This window comes from Triturus cristatus, chromosome 2_2, assembly GCF_964204655.1.
Source record: "Triturus cristatus chromosome 2_2, aTriCri1.1, whole genome shotgun sequence".
Taxonomy (NCBI): domain Eukaryota; kingdom Metazoa; phylum Chordata; class Amphibia; order Caudata; family Salamandridae; genus Triturus; species Triturus cristatus.
In genome coordinates, this window is record NC_140582.1 from 427073317 (window position 1) to 427094255 (window position 20939).

The 20939-nt window shown below is 45.4% G+C and overlaps 1 protein-coding gene across 2 annotated transcripts in view; it reads left to right on the plus strand.

Moving 5' to 3' along the window:
- Window positions 1-20939, plus strand: part of LOC146862312 (uncharacterized) — a 296683-nt gene that overhangs the window by 163973 nt on the left and 111771 nt on the right. Inside the window, exons 4-5 of one of the 2 annotated variants that reach the window (XM_085641506.1) lie at window positions 1215-1295; window positions 9635-9721. In XM_085641506.1, the coding sequence (XP_085497632.1) occupies window positions 1215-1295; window positions 9635-9721 (168 nt within the window). The remainder of the gene's footprint in view (window positions 1-1214; window positions 1296-9634; window positions 9722-20939) is intronic. The other variant, XM_085641507.1, reaches the window with a different exon arrangement.

Here is a 20939-nt window from a genome sequence, read left to right on the forward strand (position 1 = left end):
GTCAAAGGAACAGCTTCATCCAGAAAGGCAAGACTTCAGGTGATGTCCCCTCACCTTTGCGTAATTGGCTATTGGGCAAATATTAGCTCTGTATCCACAGCAGTCCTCTGCGGGCTCTGTGTTAGAATAACATGGAACTGAAACAACAACTGTGTCAATGGGTCCCACTTTTATAGAGATCATGAGGCTCATGAGGTCTTGCTGTCACTCACAATAAAGGTACATTTTTGCCCTCCCGATGTTCCTCAGAGTGTCCTGAGTTTCTCTCCAACGTTTCAGATAAAAAGTCAGGTGCTAAGGTATTCAGATGAATATATGACGTTCCAAAGCAAGCAATTACAATGCATACATTTACAACATGGTTTTTACATCGCAACATCCATTACAATGCATGATTTTACAACGCATGCCAACACAACGCATTTTTAGAAACTACACTTACAACGCATTCCATTACAACGCATACCATTACATCGCTTACCATTACAACGCATAATACTTTTAGGGCAACAGTAGTGTAAGTGTTGGATAGTGTAGGGGGAAAAATTACTATTCTTACTCCAGTGAGTGCAACAGTAAGGTAAGTGTTGGGGTAAAAATTACTATTCCCACTCCAGTGAGTGCAACAGTAGGGTAAGTGTTGGATAGTGTAGGGGTAAAAAATACTATTCACACTCCAGTGAGTGCAACAGTAGGGTAAGTGTTGGATAGTGTAGGGGTATAATTCGTTGTAATGGCATGCATTGTAGTGGCATGCGTTGTAATGGCATGCGTTGTAGTGACATGCGTTGTAATGGCATGCGATGTAAAGGATGGTGCGTTGTAATGACTGCGTTGTAAAGGTAGTGCGATTTAATAACTGCATTGTGAGGGTTGTTTCCCATCCAGACACATGACACATCACTCATGCCACTGATACGCAAAAAGGGTTTCTAACTAACACGTCTCGACTCAGAAGTTACCATGTGCTCAATTTCAGTCATTTTTATGCACCATACATTTTCCAAACCATCAAATGAATGAAGTCATGAATACTGTGCTGCACTGTCCTTCCCTGTCCTACACACCCTTGACAGAGTAATACATTGGAAAAGGGCATCTGTGTAGGAGAAAGGAGTCCATTGGTTCAGCTTGTTTCTATTGCCTCTGTTCCTTGGTGTCTGATGTCATTGATTCTTTGCATTGTGGATGGTAACTGTGAAACTCTTATTCAGCAGGTGATCGAAGAACCAGATTTCAGATCCTCTCACACCAGGAATATATCTTTATCGTCAAGAGTGAAGCAGCTGGAAAATGTAAGTGCTTTTTATTCGTTAACTTGAGCTTCATTTAACAAGTACATCTATCAGAAGACATTAGATATTAAACACATATTAATTGAGAGATGCAAATAAGTGTCAGAATGTTGAATACAGACACATCATGCCTCACATCCCCCAAAAACAAGCATGTAGATAATACCTGTAAGTGCTCTTCTTTGGTGCTATTGTTAGTAGTTCCATGTTGTATTGTGATCACTTCATAGTGATCGAAGTGACAAAAAATAATATCATAGTGAATTTCATGAGAAAGTACCTGCCTCCATAACAGTATAGGAGTAGTTAGATGCAACTGTTGTGAAGTAAAGGTGCTTAATGACTCCTTTAGAGTTGAGTGGTGATGTATAATTGTTTAAAAAAGAGCAATAACATAATATCGACCATAAGTGTAATTTCCACTGAAGATATGTTGATCTTGTAGAGCGTACACTTTACCTAAAGGCGTCAAGGCGCTAGGTATAGTACCGGCGGTCATCAGTAGCAAAGATGCGAATTAGCTGTGGAGTTAAAACCACATTAATGTGACATTCAAAAGGAAATTTATCGATGGCAACATCTCTGGTCGAAATCACACTTGTGAAGAATAATTTTGTAGGATTATTCTTTGCCGCTCTTTTCTAAATCTGCCAGTTAGTCAAGTGGCACCTCTGTGTAAAAGGCCAAGTCTGTTTCCATACCTAAACTCTTGGGACCCAGCAGTTTTCCACCTGGAAATATCCCCCAGCTGTGAGTTATCGATACCAGAAGCATCAGTATCACTGGTAGTTCTCTTTAAGAATACATGAGAGAATTAGTGTTCCTGCAGAGATTCGTGAATGTTATTGGCCAATATTTGAAAGGGAAACTTTGCTTGCTTTCACCAGTCGAAAATCTCATGGTGAAATATCCATATTCAGATGAATTCAGTGCTTAATTTGAGTTGGTGTTTTCCAGTGCTCGGAAGCGGCTCTTAATTGTCAACCCCAGCACTTATGACAGCAGCCACACGGTGGCACTGTTTGTACAAATCAAATATGAGCAGAACAACAGTTGTTTATGAATTCAATATACATTAAAAACAACTAATAACAGCTGCCCAAGCCATTCTTATAGCTTTGGGGACCTCCAACAGTCGGAAATGTCACACTTGTAGCAGTGTGATGGTTAGTAGTTGTGTAGGTACTGTCATTGGCGATGCTAGCAGTGGTAATGTGTGATGCAAGCTGTAGTGGAATCTGAACGAGGGTCCTTGCAGTTATGTTTTTTTTTTTACAATTTAAGCACTGAATGAATTACCGTAGGTCTTGTAATCCTGTAGGGGGTCAGTAACTACTATAACTGCCCCAATTGGGATTACCTGGCACTTTGAATGAGGCTGTAGTGTAGTACAGTTGAGCAGCCAAAAACCGAACATAAAAGATGCTTAAAAGGGGCTGTACTTACCACTGGTTAAAGATAGACGCAATAATTACCAAAAGAGTGGTCAGGGTAGACTTGTTTATTAATTAAATATACTATTAGGACCCAGGCACGCCCAAAGCATGCCACGGAAAACATAAGGTGTAGGATGTGGTTGAAAGTACAATCCTACTCTGAAAAAGTTATGACAGCTTACAAAAGTTTGGAAATGCTTCAGAAAACGTAACATTGAACTACTATAACTATAAGCTACTACATACTACCTTCCTTCACGAAAAGGTTGCAAACCAACATGCTAAAAGAAGTTTTGTATTCACTTACAAAATAAAGACACATATAAAAGCCTTTACAGTGGTATTCTTTGCATAGTTCTCACCAGAGATAATAGCAAGACAGTAATATATCAATGTAAGATGCGATGTCCGGAAGAAAGACAAAAGGTGAAATGGGATCCAATATAAAGCTCAAGTAAATTGTTTATAGGAACTCTCAAGTGGACTTCAGAGTGTTGAGACATGCTGAGGGTTGGGGAGATGGAGGATCATACCTTGTAATAGATTGAAGTTTCACTTAGTAGATTGTTGTAAGGTAGAAGATCCTGGGACTCCGTCGCCCTGGTGCATGATGATAATTCTCAGGCCTTGAGGATGATTGTTGGACCTGTAGTCATTCTCATGTAGATTGTTTATAATGGAGCAGGGAGCTAGTCACTGGGGGTTAACAGTAACTCTTGAATGATGCCTGTGACTCATCAGGGGCCTCTTCACATAGGAAGAAGTTCTTCTTCAAGAGTTATTGATTGAGGTTGAGTATACCTCATCCACTAGTTACTTATAAAACAAGCCTATTGACAAATCAGAAGCAAGCATTTAGGAAGGGCAATGACACAAGCCAACGAAAAATATGGGCGGAGAGTGGGCGGGGCTTTGAATGCATACCCCAATACAGCATACCTCGCAGAGCGAGTTGCGTATGTGTGCTGCCGCTAGGCTTGACCTAAAAAGGAAATGCATAATAGATTGACCATTGACATTCTAGTTGACAAACTGGTCTTCTCTGTTCAGAAAAGGTATGTGGCTCACTGCTAGGAGATGATTGGCTGCACAGGGCTGGAGACAAGGGTATGCATGCAGCCCTTGCATCCAAGAGTAATTTGTGCAGAACCGTTTTATGGACCACCAGAGGCTGACCTGATTTTTTGATGAGTGCTGAGTTCTCCCATGTTAGAAATTGGGTTATTAATTTGGAATGGGTACACCTCAGAACTCAGTAAACACAATCTAATTAGGTCAGAACACTGTTCTAAGTGAATATCTGTGCTTCGCCTGGAAGCTATGCACAATCAGCCAAGAGAATAGTGGGCTATGTTCAGACAGTGTGAACCAACATGCACACAACACAATTCAATTTCACAACCAATTTAGATATTAAAGTTTTAGGCAAAAAGTGCCAATAAAAAACAAAATGCCAAAGAAAGTTGATAGTTTCAATTGAAATGCACTTAGTAGCATTTTCCTTCTGGCTGTGAGGGGACAGTGATCATGTAAATCTAGGAGGTCACACCAGCCACAAGGTTTACATTGGAAACTTTGTTACCTTTTTGTTTCTCAAACTTCTCCAATAGACAGTGTGAGGGCTCCTAAAATGAGCATGGGTCCCTCAAAATCTGATCTCAGGAACTGCAACTCTCTATTGACATTGCACAAAAACCTGAAAACGTGGCTTTTTTAGTATTTGGTCACGGAAATGCCTATCTGCTACTACCTTGCACCGGTAAATCCCTTGGGGTAGTAGTGCACACTATAAATCGCCCAAATAAATAAATAACTAAAAGTCAGGTATATTGTTCTCGAGCTCCAGGGAAATCCTTTGTTTTGGCACCAAAAAGATCACATAAGGGCAAACTGGATTTGTCAATGAGGGAACTTCGCTGCTGAGATAACTTTGCTACCTTACCAGCCCCAAGTTTTACCTTCAGATTTAGGGGATTATTAGAGTTTGGCATATGCAGCATATGTAACAAAAATGTGCACATGTTCTGTACTCCCAATTTAGAGCGTATATCCATGTTTATCATTACATATGCTCTAATCAGGGCTGACAGTATATCTTCCGGTTTTGTCATTCCATATACATCTCATTCTGAATGGCCCCCTTAGCCATTTTTATGGTTCTCAAAATACTCCAGTGAATCAATGCTCAATACTCAATCCTCAAGCATGTGTCTGGGAGGCCAGATAGCTAGGCCACAAGATCCAGCGAAAGCAGTTTTATTCACGGTAAAACGCGCAAGGTGGAACAAACCTCGAAATCTTGCCTGCTAAGGGGTGCACCTTTCTCAGGTATCGTCAGCACCTTCCTCCGGTCCTCAAGAGGTCAAAATAATAAGTAAGTTCCACAAGTTTCTTGATGCTAGCACTGGGTCCACTGTCTAAGGTTACAGAATGTGTTTGGGTTGGTTCTCTTTCAAATGTCACTCTCGGGCTACTCTCCAGCTATAACATTTGTGAAAAGTGATGGCTCTCACAGCAGGTAGCAATAGGGCTGACTCCAAGTAGGATTATTCAGAACAGAGGCACAATGAAATGTGAGAAGTCTGTGCATGACTTTCATCAACCTCCGTGAAGCATTAATCATGGGAAGACAAAAGACAGGACATGCCTTCAAACTTCCTCATCTTGCATAGCAGACACTGCAGTCCCATCCTTTACCCCTATCATCTACCAAATGTCTGTGCTCAGGAAGACCCAGTCTGCAGCCCTTTGCTAACAAGATCCTCATTGGTAACCTAATCTCCATCCTCCCTCTCTTCATTGTCTGGATTGCCACCCTCCAGCTGCAGAAATGTGAGGGGAAACTGTCCTTATCCTCGATCTTGTGCCATACTAATACTAGGGGCATCCAAAATGGATCACACCGGGCAGTGGCGGCTCCTCTGCTAAGGGGGAGGAGCGTCGCCCCACTGCTTTTAAGCAGCGTCACTAAAGGGAAAATAAAACGATAATAACTCTAAGTTATTATCATTTTATTTTTCCTTGTTGCGGCAGCTTTGCAGGTGGGACGTGGCAGGGCTGCTCTGCTGACAGAGCAGGGGAGGGGGGGAGTGGTTGCTGCACTCTAAAGTGTGCGTGCATGAATGTTTGGCCGGTCCCCTGGGGCCGGCCAAATATCCATGCACACTTTTCATGTTCCCCACGCAGGCTGCATTACAGCCTGCATGAGAACATGCCCAGCGTCCCATTCTCTGTCTGAGTGCCGATCCACGGCGCTAAGACCAATCACAACGCTGCATTGCAGCGTTGTAATTGGCTATCAGGAGTCTGGGAGCTTTGTGCATCATGCTTCCAGCCCTGAAAGCGGGGCAGAAGACTGAGAGGAGGAGGTGTTGATGGTGGGTGGCAGCAGCAGACAGGTAAGTGTATATTTTTTATTTTTTATTTCATTCCCTCCCCCTCACCCCGGCGACCCGCCCCCACCAACTTCAAATACCAGCCACCACTGCCACTGTCCCCAGTAATCATGCTACCATAAATATGCTACACACTCACTACACATATACACACTTGACAAACATATACACGTAGGCTGCTAGTGTATTTTTCTGGGTTTCTTATAACTGCGTAACATTCCACAAGGAGAGCCAGTAGGCTTGCTTCTCCTTATCACAGAAAAAAAGGTCTAGGCCTCTGCACATATGTTGGGTTAACACTTATAAGAAAATTTTTTCTTTACACGATAGTTCTTTCACGTTATTACACACCACTGTGAGTTTAGGGAGGGATCCTTATGGTCCTGAAGAAGAAGCTTGGGGAGCTTCGAAACATGTCGGCAGACATAGGAGGCACAGCTCATTGAGGCATACATACCTCCTCCCCCCACCTTTTATTAATACCAGCTCATAGGTATATTAAAGTCTTCTAGACCGACGAGCCAGGTATTTTTTATCTCACTTTCTCCATTCACCCCTGACCCTTCCTCTCACACCCTCACAATACATATAGTTGTCTCATAATAACAGTGCTCCCACGTACACGTAGGTCGTAGCACGCCCCGTCCCGTAGAGGGGCGGGAAGACCTCTATGATGAAGCATGACACCAAGGGCCCTTTTGGTGTGTGAGGGGTATTTTAACAACTAGTGTGTACTCTCCACCATTGTGGGGATTTACACTTTGTCTGGGGAAATTCTGACATACATATACATCTGTGGGTGGATCACTATGTTTATTGATTGAATCTTGGGAGGACGTATCCACCTCCACCACTCAGGTTGAGTGGTACCTCTCTACTCCCCCCTTTTGTTTTTCTTAAGCATATGTTGGGTTAGCCTGATGCCAAGGCCAAAATAAAAGTATGGATACCAGTTTCACACGCAGTCTGGCACACAGGGTACCAGTACACACACATTCTCTGAGAAGGTGACATAACCGTATAAGCAGCAACGTATTGTGGCAGCCATTTTTTGCCATCTGTTTCTGTACCAGCACAAATGATTCCTTCCTGCCAAGTTTATACATTAGCCTTCGTGATCCCAGAAGTGCTTACAGAAGTAGCTGCAGTGTTGCCAGTCATTCCCTCCTAATCTGGGAGTCATGTTTTGCTCTAAGACAACACAGAGTTAATTTTTTTAAAGTGACTTTTTTCACGACACTTATCAACAATCTACTTTCAAAATTGCATTTTTGCCAAAGATTGAAAATTGACCGAATTAAATTGCAAAAAATGTTTTTCTTTATAACTCTGCCTTTCAGGGGCCATGCAAGTTGGGTTACACAGTGACAAACAGCTTTTGGCAACGTTTCCCTGCATGGACATGCTTTAAAAAAAAATATTTAGTAAGTCCCACTTTCATACATTAAGCACCCAGCCGTGTGAGGTAACAGGGCTACGTACCAAAAGTATAAAAGCAGGTTTTGTACATGGTAAAGCCCCTTTCCCTTGCACCTGTCTCTACATTGGATTAAATGGCAGCCCAACCAAGGTACACCTGTGTTCTCTCGAGCCATGCACCAACATCACACAGGAGAGGGATTTATAAATACACTGCTTAATTCAGGAGGGCTGTATGCTGACACTGAAGTGGTTTATCGTCTACATTCCCACGTCTGACTTATTTGTCTTAAAATTGAGTGGGTCTGGGGTCGAGTTGGGATGCCAGATACTGAGTGTATGTGTGTAATCCCCCGAGGCACAAGAACAGTCAGTTGCTTAGTGAGAAATGTAATTAACAAAGCAGCCGAAAGTAAGGTGGAGACAAGAAGGACCTCACAGTGCAGCAAGCCTATCACTGCGGGCCCTCAAAGTCTAAATTAAAGCTATTAATTTCATTCAAAGAGAACTCCTCCTCTCTAGAAAGGGGGGCAGATTCACAAGGCCAGTAGAACACACAAACACTAATATCCACCTGGTTCTCGTCACAACCTGCACCCTGGAGTCCCCCAAGAACTGCACACTGTAGCTAAAGAACAACAAACTGGGACCTGGGGTGCCCAGTGCCACTTTTAGGAAAACCACTGCGGGTGCCATGTAATGGCTTCATAGGTGCTGGGGATATGCTTTTCCCCTGCTTATAAACAAAGAGACGTGCAGAGCCTGCGCATACAATGTAGATGTATCCCAGTGTAGTGTGGACCTGGATTAGCCCATAAAACACAAAAAAAGATGATGTTGAGGGAGCCTCTTCCCCACACATGTTAGATGTCCTTCACATCTAACATGGGCTTCAATCGGAATTCCATAGAGCATATTATCAAGCCCATTATTGCCGTTTTAGCGGCAGTATTCTGCCGCTATAGCGGCGATAATTTTAACGCTGTCCTTGATAATATGCCCCATTGACTTTATGAGGAGTCACTCCCCTAAGTGTGCTACTTAAATGTGTTTATGTTAGGGAGTGGAGTCTATTTTGATTTTCTGAGCGAGGACCACTGTGGCCTTGCTCTGAAAATATATCTGTTATTCCCAGAAGTATTTTGTAGTTTATTCATTTCACATGAATTTTCACCCTCATTGTTAGAGACACATATATTTTTACCATAAATAATCCAGTTGATTGTGCATAGCAGTATTTTTCATATTTGGTTCAACTTTCATTCACATCTTCATTGTCAGGAACAATCTTCCTAGAATTACCTACATTCTTTGGGGCAAGTCTAATGATTGATGAACTGTCTGACTGGGTGATCTGGTAGACTAGTCCTTGAAAAAAATGCCAAAGGTAATCGAGACATTAACAGTGGTCATAATGACCTGATCCATGACTATCTAGAAAAAAATAAGTGGCACTGAAGTTCGGCCTGCCTCTCCGTGAGTGTCTGGAATCCCATCAAGACCACTATAGGGAATTATCACTTAAATGATTTTATACTGTGAGGGAATTATGAAAATTTAAGTTTTGCTGCTTTATTCTACCACAAATGTATGTATGTATGTGCGGTCCTATATAGCGCTCAAATTACCCTTGGGCATCTCGGCGCTTGCATTGGGAACCCGTCCTGGTTTTTCCCTGTGAGATAACCCGTACTGGGCATCCCCAAGGTGAAAGCCAGGCATCCCGCCGCGGGGGGCCGTTGTGGAGATTAAGCAAGCTTGTTGCCCAGAGCTGCATAGTGTGAACTCGTGCTTAGAGTAGGCACCGAAGCAAGAATTATCGAGTCCGTGGACAATTGGGCTCCAGACCCTGCCGCGTCAGGAATCGAACCCTAGTCCCAGGTCTGACCTCTGCTTCAGGGTATGCCTCCTCTAACCAGTGAGCTACACTTCTCCACTGCTTAGGTTCCTTCAGTTTCTCAAGACATAGGAAGGGAACAACTTATAAGGGTAGTGGGTAAAACGTGTGGATGTGGATGTGGCATGATGTGATCAGTGGGGCTTGCCAAGGCGATGATCTTTGGGTCTAACTATTTTGTTTCTTCTTTAGAAAGTGAAGTTCCTAGAACTATATGTTTCCCTTAAAAACACCGAGGAGAAGATGCTGCAATCCCAGCACGTGAAAGAAATAAACAAGGTAAAGAATATTTCTAAACAGAAATGCAAGTTGTCTTCTTTTACGATTTCATACACCTCCGACGCTGCTACTCATGTACTCATAAAATGTAGGAGTCAAGAACTCAGTGCTGTATGAACATACTTCTCCTCTGATGATTAAAATCATTGTTATGAAGCCATTTCATTTTATAGATGTACCTCTTTGTTTCAGAATCTAGCCTTTGACATAAAGAGCACTGTCAACGTAACTAGTACTTATGTGCTGCAAAAGAAGCAGCGTGCAAAACAGTAGTTAGCCATATGCGAGAGGTTAAAAACTGTTGGCATTGATAGGGCAAGTTTAACACCACCTTTTTAGGTCTCGCCTTGCTATCGCGTAAGCGATCGCATAGCGAGACTATAGAAAACGGGTTAAAAAAGTGCTCCCAAAAAGCGGATTGCATGGCTAGCACGCGCACAATCACGCGCATCGTGCAGCCATGCAATTCGCTTTTTAGGAGCACTTCAAAAGGTCCGCTCCCCCACCCCCAAGCGCGCGCGCGCCACGCTCCGCCGGGCTTGTTTTGTTTCCTTCCCTTCTTACCTTCCAGCACCACTTTCTGTTTTACTCTTTTCTTCTAACTCCCCCTGCTTCTAGCTTTTTCTCCTGTTGCACGACTTAATATTCTTATTCTTTATTCTCCATAATTTCTCTCTCTCTCGCCGCCTCCCACTCTCTACAAAGAGTCATCTCAGGAAATCATATATCTGTCTTTTTGATGGATGTTTTAGCTAATCAAAACTAATCCGAGCCACTGCAAACAGTGACTTGAAACAGTGGGCTGATGTGCCTGGCGCGCTGTATTTACAGTGAAGTTGGCTGGCGGAAAGTGACGTGCCTATCATGGCACTACTTGGCAACAATGTGTAATTTGCTTTAGTCTCCTCAGTACCATGGTGCGTTGTTATATTGTTACCCTCCGTGGAATCTAAGAGTTCACTTATAACTTGGGCTTTTGGGTACAGGAGCTACGATCTGCGAGGCCCTATAGCGTAGTGTCCTTCGTGTATACAAGTCCACCCTTACCCCCTCACAATCTCAATGCACCCCTAGCTCCTCACCCTCACGTGAGGACACGCAGTGCAGCTCCTCTTAATGTTAACACAGAGCTTGCGGAAAGATCGACTGACTAGAAGAAGCAAAGTAAAGTCCGCAATTTAGCATGTCGCAAACATTACAAAGGATCAAAAGAACCAGCCTAAGAGAGACTCAGTCGAATCTAGCCGATATAAATTAACAGAACAGGAAACCCAGCATTAACCATGGACTGCGCGACATCTCAGACTTGTGTATATAAAGTATCTTCAAACTATCCCACGTAAGGCAGTAAGGTAATGCCTGGGAATCAAAGCATGACCTGCAGCACGTCCTGCTATTGCAGTAGTCGGACTGAGCTCAGCTCCAACGAATACCTCAATCTTGACCAGCAGCGCTCGTTGGTGCACTCGGACGGCACTCATTGGTGCATTAGGACACCACTCAGCTCAGCTCGTGCACCTCAATGGTGACGTGCGGCATGCCCGCCCCGCACACCTTTACCAGAGCGCTTCCAATCCGCTCTATAGCAAGTATGACCTTGTTCTTAGGCCAAGAACAGCTCTACCAATTATAATCAAATTTAAACTACTGCACCACTTTCATACGTTTGTGCCAGCTCACCTCAGCCTCTGCTATCCCAGAACTGTCACCCCCCCCCCCCAAAAAAAAAACAGCTCCCTAACTTTAATTATGAGGGCCATCTTTTCTGGTACGGTATCCAGACAGAAGATACTGAACATACTGCTCAGCAAAAGCACCTCACTCCTGACAGGGAGCAGCCCTGCCAGTTGTTTTTTTTATTACTTTTTTTCAATAAATAATTACACATTTGTAGGCACAGAAAACTGCCTCGCAGCGCCTTTCGTCATCGTTGTATCAGCCAGCCGGTGTATGAAGCCATAGAACTCAGCTAGAGCACCTCAGTTCAAACAGCGACGCCTCCTATTGATTCTCCCTAGGAGCGGCAGACTGGATGTTCAGCACTCCATGCTATTCCAACAGTGGAACTCCCGCGCCTCCCGAGTCATCCCACCACTGCCTGCAGTTCCTAGGGCTATGCCATCGCCGAGAACCAAGAACCGGGCTCGATCAATGCCTCTCGCTCGTGACCTACAGCTCTCCGTCGTGCTTCTGCGAGGAGTGCCCATGTAAACACTCCCTGCTCGTGGGCGTAGAAACCGCGGGGGCCGGGGTATGTAATCACCCTTCCACCAGATTTTGGAGTGGGGGGGGGTTCAGGGGCAATTCCCACCTCCAGATTTTTAAGTGACAACTGAAGAATATACACATCTTCAGTCGCGTGGGTACCGCACAACCTCTTTGTTTTGTTAATTATTTAAATAGTGGTAATTTACTAAAATCGTTCAGTTACATAAGCCAAGGAACCCCGCAGTTAGGGAATGAAGGTAGTATTTTCGGTTAAGGCTACAGCTGGATCGCCTGCTTTGAAATAAGAAGGCTTTTGGGAAAGCTTAACTCCTGATCACAATTCGCTACAACAAGCATTGGTAAAGCCGTGCGACACGTGTTGCAGTGGAAGGACCGTTTCTGGTGCTTATGGGTATGGTCGAGTGTTAAACTGGGAACCAATGAGGTGCAACCTATGCCCAAGAGTAAAAAAACGAGAACAAAGTGAGGTAATACTATCAGAAAATGTGCCGCATTATGCTGCATAATTTGCTTTTTCTTGCTGCATAATTTGCTGCACATAATTTGGTCCTCTTCTGCCGCATAACTCCAGAGACAATAAAAGCAAAAGGACTACTGACTCTGAGATGGCCCAGCTGATTATAGAGGACTGAACCCTTGAGGAGCCCTTGATTAAAAGAGACCTGGAGCCTTGAAGCCTTCCCTGTGAACCTGATGGCTGCAGGAGTGATCAGAAATACATTTTCCAGCAGTTGGAGAAAAGTGAGATTTAGACACTTTTCCCTTCTGTGGAAGACCAGAGCAATGTGCCGAGGCTTGCCCAGGCAGAGCACACCCAAAGTGGATGAAAACAACAGATTTCTCATACTTGGAGCATTTTGCTGCATTGAAAACTGGTGCAGCAGTACTTTGCAGTAAAGGTATATCTCCCTGTGAAGCCCTGTCTGAAAACCAGACAAATCACTACGATGTATGAAATTCCCATAGTCTGCTTGCACGAAATTTCAGAAAAATGACACAAAATTGTTTGAACTGTCAGCCCCAGGGTGGTCCCCCCACCCCCAACGTTTTGCCTTCCTCCTCCATTTTTGTGGTGGTCTCGTTTTGGCTGGCCTTACAAAAGTGCATGTATTCTCTCCACTAAACATGGTAACATTGGCTCATACTCAATACTCAATTGGCATATTTAATTTACTTGTAAGTCCCTAGTAAAGTGGCACTAAATGTGTCCAGGGCCAGTAAAAGAAATGCTACTAGTGGGACTGCAGCACTGATTGTGGCACCCACTTAGGTAGCTCTTTAAACATGTCTCAGGCCTGCCATTGCAGAACTTGTTTGGGCAGTTTTAAACTGCCAATTTGACCTGTAAAAAAATAAATGCTATGCCAGGTCCATTCCTTTCTTTTTAATACATATGTCATCCCTAGGGTAGGCCCTGGACAGCCTAGAGGGCAGGGTGAAATGTATTTAAAAGGTAGGACGTGCTTGTAAGTTTTACATGTCCTGGTACTGCAAGCCCTATCTCTCTCCTAGGATAGTATTGGAGATGCCTTATTACCTATTTCCAAATGTGAAGAGCTAACCAGTTCATGTTTAGTGTCTATGGAATCACAATTTAACTGATGGTAAAGTCGGATTTAAAATTGCAATTCTGAAAAGGCCACTTTTAGAAAGTGGGCATTTTATTGCTTTTGCCATTTGGTGCCTGCAGCCTGTCTCTGGTCCCAGGACTGGGTGTAGCTGACATTTAGTGTAGGAAAGTAGGTTAATAATAAGTAGGGGTTTTCACCCTCAGCTAGTAATAATACCACAATCAGTAATAGGTCAAGTCAAATCTCAGAAAATATATCCTTGCTCAACCCTTGGTAGCTTATTAAACGAGCAATCTGGTTTAATTTAGGAGACAGGTATCTGTAAAGTATTTATTGCTACTAAAACAGTACATAAGTAAAAGACACACTACAATAAAAATCCAGCACTAATTAAAAAAAAAATAGAATATTTTTATCTTCAAACTTACAGTGCCAAAACGCATCTGGTCATGCTGGACCGGGACAAAGTCAAAGTTTTAGGCCTACCACAATGGAGCGTGGGTTGGATAAGCAGAGGGCTATGTCCCAGTCACAAGTTTTCCTTCAGGCTTAGGGCCTGATTACGAGTCAAAATCGACCTCCGTCCACCGATTTACTAGTTTCCTCAAGGTCTGGCAGGCAGTCCTTTGGAGGTCCCATAGCTGTGCCTATAAGAAAGGTAAGGCAAGAGGAGTGCAAAGGCCCATTCCTGCATGAGATGGACTGTGCAGTCCATGACATGCAGGAAAGGTGGTGCATGCACACAGGTGGGCACACCATGTGCCCCCCTGCATTCATCCCAAGGCCCAGAGGTAACAGGGGGATCTGTGGGGCGCTCTTAGTTTCCTCACAGCCAGCATTTTCATGGTGTGAGCACTGCCATGAGACCATGAGAAGGCGTTGGTGGTAAGGAAACTCGTAATGTCCACCATCGGGGAGGACAGAAGGATACACCTAGGTGCAAACACGGGAGACGCACCTTGAGGCAAGTCTGACAACAGGGGTCTCCCCTCCATTCTCCTTCCATGGAGCATGTAGGGTATGTTCCTAGAGCTTAATACGAGCCCTTCTCTCCGGTGAAGTGTGACAATGGTCATCCCACCAAGTGGTACCTTCTCACCACAAAATTGGTAGGAACGGATCCCCTCTCATTGGTCCTGATGAATGCCACGGACCCATCTGGGTCAAACGGCAGAAACATGTTGACCCCCTTCACTACGGTGAGGGAAAAATAAATTCCCCATCTCACCGTCCACATATAATACCATATACCTACCCACCCCATTAAAAAATTATTTGGTAACTGTAATGGTTTTTACTTCACTCACTTTTCACGGGCCCCCACTTAGTTTAGAAGTGCCTCCCTGTCGTCAGGTGAAGACCCAACCTGTACTAAACCGAGTTTCTAGAGGGCGAGGACTGCCGATGATGAAGCATGACACCTGGTGGTGTGTGAGGCCAGTCTTTCACTTTTTGTGAGATGTCCACACTCACAATTCAGTTTTATAGTACCTTCGGTCACTGTACTGGGAGCGGCCCCATTTGTGTTGAACAGTCATTTGGAGTGCACAAAAGGCATAAAAAGGGGAGTGCAAAGGCCCATTCCTACATGACATGGACTGTTCAGTCCATGACATGCAGGAAAGGTGATGCATGCACACAGGTAGGCACGCCATGTGCCCCTCTGCATTCATCCCAAGGCCCAGAGGTAAAAGGGGGCTCTGTGGGGCTCCCTTAGTTTCCTCACAGCCAGCATTTTCATGGTGTGAGCACTGGCATGAGAGGGCGTTGGTGGTAAGGAAACTCGTAATGTGCCTGGCGGTGCCACAGGGGCACTGCCATACATATTGCATCCTCAGACCACCGCTCCACCACCAGGGATAGCAGTTCTCCGTCAGTTGCACGGGTCCCATGGCGGTCTGGCCGCCAGAGTTGTAATAAGGCGGTCAGACTACCGGTGTGGACTTTCAAACTCATAATCAGGCCCTTAGTCTTTATCTTTGAGCCTTTCCCCCGATCAAGGCTACATTCCACGATGGCGGCCTGCTGCAGCATGATGTCTTGGTGAGCCTCTGGAAGTCTTTGTCCTTGATGTCACTGAGAGAAGCTCCAGAGCTTTCAACAGTGCAAACCAGCATGGTCGGGCTGAATTGCAAGTCGACTATGGTGGCTTGACACTCGATGTCGATCCGGTCTCCTGCTGGAGCTTTACTGCAGAAAGTTTCCAAACTTTGAAATCATGTTGTTAATGAGTTCCTTTGGGGAAAATAAGTGTACACTAGCTCTGATCAAGGTTTCAGAGATTTTGGAGGCTAAGACTCAATTTCCCACAATGTACCTGCACAGCCCAGGAAAAATCCAGCTGCAACAGGTCAGTCAGAAGTAGGACGTGGTTGTTATTCTCACTACTTTATGGTATCCAAGAAGGACAAAGGCCTGCGTCCTATCATAGACCTCTGGGCCCTCAATGTCTTCCTCCAGAAGGAGAAGTTCAAAATGCTCACCCTGCCCCAAGTTCTGTCTGCACTCGACCCAGGAGACTGGCTGGTGGCATTGGATTTGCAGGATGCTTTTTTTCATATCCCCGTCCTGTTGCTCCACAGACATTACCTTCAGTTCACGGTGGACTATGAGCACTTTCAGTTCACCTTGCTCATTTTGGCCTTACCAGTGCCCCTAGGGTGTTCACAAAGGTGATGGCTGTGGTCGCAGCTCATCTGCGCAGATCAGGTGTTCCAGTCTCCCCCTAGCTCGATGACTGGCTGTTGAAGACGGGCTCGCCCCAGTCTGTCGTTTCCCACCTCCAGACTAAGGCGGATCTCCGGCATTCACTGAGGTTCACTATCAACGTCCCAAAGTCACACCTGACACCCTCTCAGTCGCTCCCTTTCATCGGGCGGTTCTGGACACAGTGCAGTTTTGGGCCACTACTCCTGAGTATCAAGTCTGGGATATTCAGGCTATGATACTGATGTTTCAGCCTCTATCCCGGATTTTGGTGAGAATGCCTCTGAGGCTGCTGGATCTCATGGACTCCTGCATCCTGCTAGTGGATCATGCCAGATGGCATATGCGGGCTTTGCAGTAGGACCTGAAGTTACAGTGGGTGCACCATCAGGATAATCTTTCTGACTACGTCCAGATCTCGGAGGGAACTGCACACCTACTGCAGTAGTGGCTCATGAACCAAGATTGGGTCTGAGGCAGATCCCTCTCCCTTACCCAACCAGATCTAACAGTGGTTAGGATTGCATCACTTCTGGGAAGGGGTGGCCACCTGTGGGGGGGGGGGGGGGTCCAGAGATCAGAGGTGTCTGGTCTCCGGCAGAGTCCAGCCTCAACATCAACCTTTTGGATCCCTGCATTATCAGACTGGCACTGAAAGCATTCCTTTCCTCTCTCAGGGGCAAAGTGGTGCAGGTGTTAACAGACAACACCACCTTCATGTGTCACTGCAACAAACAGGGCGGGGTGAGATCATGGACCTTTTATTAAGAGGTTTTCCGCCTTTGGATGTAGCTGGAGCAACAGGAAATAACCCTGGCGGTTCAACACCTGGCGGTGCTCCCTAAACACCAGGGCAGACAAACTCAGCCATCGGTTCATAGTCCATCATGAATGCCATCACCATCCAGAGGTGGTGCAAGGTCTCTTTCAATGGTGGGGAGAGCCTTGGTCAGATCTATTCGCCTATGAAGACAATGCACAATGTCTGCAGTTTTGCGCATTGGAGTTTCAAAAGCGGCGCTTGGTCGGCAATGCTTTTCGTCGTGTGTGGGGCTTTGGCCTCCTGTACGCCTTTCCGCCTGTACCACTTCTGCCCAGAGTGCTCAAGAAGATCAAGAACGACCGGGCTCAAGTAATTCTTGAAGCTCCGGACTGGGCACAATGTGTCTGGTACCCCAACCTTCTGAGCATGGCCAATGATCCTCTAAGCAGACTGCCCCTTCAGGAGGATCTTCTGTCGCAGCAGCAGGGAAGGGTTCTTCACCCAAACCTGTCCAGTCTTCACCTCCTTGCATGGAGACTGAGCAACGCCAGTTGACAGCTTTTGACCTTGGCCCGTAGTCTGGGATGTTATCTTGGCAGCCAGGCGTCCCTCCACTAAAACTGTATACACCTGTAGATGAAACAAATTTGTGGCATGGTGAACAGCAAAGGCTGTTGATCCCCTTTCTGCTCCTCTTTCAGAGATTCTCTTGTATTTACTTTCTTTGGCCCAGCAGGGTTCTGCCTTGGGTATTCTTAAAGGATATCTTGCAGCCATCTCTGCTTTTCTTCGGCTGCCAGATCAGCTTTCTTTATTCAAGTCTCCTATCGTCACAGATTCTTTAAGGGCCTTATTCATCTGTTTACTCTATCTCCTTTTGTAATGCCCCAATGGGACTTCAGTCTGGTTCTCGCCTTTCTCACGTGTGCTCTCTTTGAGCCTCTTCATAACTGTCCCCTCAGGTTGCTTACTCTCAAAACTGCCTTTCTTATTGTCATACTGCTCGTAGTGTGAAGAACGAGCTGCAGCTCCCTTTTCTATTTATCAATTCGGATAAAATGGTGCTTCAGACCAAGCCTTCATTCCTTCCTAAGGTCATCACGCCTATTCATGTGGAGCAATCTATCACTCTGCCCAACTTTTGTCCACCCCACACCCCTCCAAGTAGGAGGAGAGACTCTATCGTCTGGACCCACAATGAGCATTGTCTTTTTATCTTGATCACACAAAAGACTTTCGGGTGGATGATCAATTCTTCATTGGCTTAGTGGGTGCCAAGAAAGGTAGGGCTGTTCAAAAAGGGACCATTTTCTGATTTCCGATGGGTTGTCCTTTGCATCAATTTTTGATTTCCTTTGACCAAAAAGGACCCTCCTGTGGGGTTGCATCCTCATTCTACCAGAAGAACGGCGGCAACCACGGCATTAGAACACGTTTACCAGACACTACTGCCTGGATAGCCAAGACCGGAGTGATTGGTACTTTGCCCATTCGGTTGTCCAGGACTTTCTGGTTTGATCTCGGTTCGCAGACCCTCCTCCGGGGATGGTATCGCTATTCTAAGGTAAGGAATCTACAAATAACAGTCTCTATTAGATGGACAAGTTACTTACCTTTGGTAACAATGTATCTGGTAGAGACATATGTTAGTTGTAGATTCCTTACCATCCCAGCCATCCTCCCCACTCTGCAAACAGTTTTTTTTAGGAATAGGGACTCCTAGTTTTGACACACCAGTGGTTATTGTTTTTCATGGCTCTGCACTTCTGGTGTGGAAAGTCATGTTTAGGAATTGACGTCAGCATGGCGTCTATGTAGGTCCCGCAACATCATCCTGTTGCCAACATCGCCGACGACGAACATGGAACCGACCAACGCCACCTAAGGATGTGCAGGTGTACTGCTTAAGAAAAAATGTTACTAATTGGAATTTGTGAAAGTGAAAAATCTTTCTCTAACTTCTTAGGTAGAGGTTGCTTAAAAACATGCAGAAAAAAACTTCTGACATAAGTCAAAGAACTCAAGGGGTCTACCTGTGCTTGATCCTATATGAAGTATCACTCTGTCCTACTGATGAAATGTGTGGCCTGGGCGCCCTCATTTTCTTGCAATCATATTCTGGCTATGGCTGCCCTCAGACAGTCCTGTAGAGAGGTACTAGTACTTGGGCTCTTTAGTAATGACAATGCCTCAATGTATTCATCTGAAATATCATGCACTTTTTGGTCATTCTCCCATCAAACTAGTTTTTTTTTATGTGTCAATAAAAAAGGACTACCCTTGAAATCAGATATGAACTTGGACAGTTAATAATTGCAACAAAAGACACTGATTTAACTGAACATTTTCCAAATTATCTATGGCAATCTTAATTTATTGTGCATTTTATTTACCTTGAATGGGAAACACTTGTATTTTCATTATGCTTAAGAGAGAGCTAAAAGAGTAAAGTGTGGAAAAATATAAAAGCACTCAGACAGAATTTTGTTTTATAAAGCTGTATTCGAGTTCTGAAATAAAAATTTGGATCTACAATCAATCAATCTACCAATCAGGGGGTTTAAAGCATGCTACTGACCCGTGAGAGTCTCAAGACGCTGGGGGGGAGGGGGAATGCAGCTCCAGTTCTGCCGAAGAGCCAGCTCATGAGGCTCCCCTGAAGGTGTGCAGAGTTCGGAGCGTCTGATGTTGAGTGGGACCTCGTTCCAGGCTTTGGCTGCGATGTGTGAGAAGGCTCTTCCACCCGCTCTGGTTCTACGGATGTGTGGGGTTTCTGCTATGGCAAGGTCAGCAGAGCGGAGGTTCCTTTTGGGTATGTGGAAGGAGATTCTTTCGTTGAGGTATTTGGGTCGGCTGTTGTGGAGGGATTTGTAGGCGTGGATGAGTAGCTTGAAGGTTACTCTCTCCTTGACGGGGAGCCAGTGGAGGTCTTGCAGGTGTTGGGTGATGTGCTCATACCTTGGGATGCCGAGGACGAGTCTGGCCAAGGTGTTCTGGATGGGCTAGAGTTTGTGTAGCAGGGATTTGTTGATTCCAGTCGACGGCGTTTCCGTAGTCCAGTCTGCTTGTTATGAGTGTGTGGGTGACTGTCTTTCTGGCTTCGGGGGGGATCCACTTGAAGGTCTTGTGGAGGATGGGGAGGGTGTAAAAGCAGGTAGAGGTGACGGCATTGATCTGTCGGGTCATGGTGAGGGAGGAGTCGAGGATGATGCCAGGCTTCTGGCGTGGTCCGTGGGGGCGGGGGGGCCCAAGGGCCACCAGGAGTTGTCCCACATGGAGGGTTTGAGGACTAGGACTTCTGTCTTCTCCAAGTTGAGTTTCAGACAGCTGCTGCTCATCCAAGCTGCGACGTCTTTAATTGCTTCATGGAAGCTGAGTCTGGTGGCTTCAGGGTCCTTCGTGAGAGAGAGAACGAGTTGGGTGTCATCTGCGTACGATACAATGCTGAGTCCAAGTTGTCTGACGATGGCGGCGAGGGGGGCCATGTAGATGTTGAAGAGCGTGGGACTAAGAGTAGATCCTTGTGGTACTCCGCAGTTGATCTCTGTGGGTTCGGAGAGGAAAGGCGGGAGTCTGATCCTTTGGGTTCTGCCGGCGAGGAAGGAGCGGAGCCAGCCGAGGGTGGTTCCCTGTATTCTGGCGTCGTGGAGTTTGGTGGCGGTGGGAAATGGTGTCAAAGGCTGCAGAGAGGTCAAGTAGGATGAGGTCTGCGGTGTGGCCTTAGTCGAGGAGCATGCGGATGTCGTCAGTCGCGTCAAGGAAGGCTGTTGCGGAATCCAGATTGGGAGGGGTCGAAGATGGAGTTCTCTTTGATGAAGTTAGTCAGCTGGGCACTGACAATCTTCTCTGTGATTTTGGCTGCTAAGGGAATGAGAGATATTTACCACTTGTAAAATAAGTAAAGGTGGGGTAGTGCCCGAAGAGCGCTCGTGGTGGCAAATACGAAATT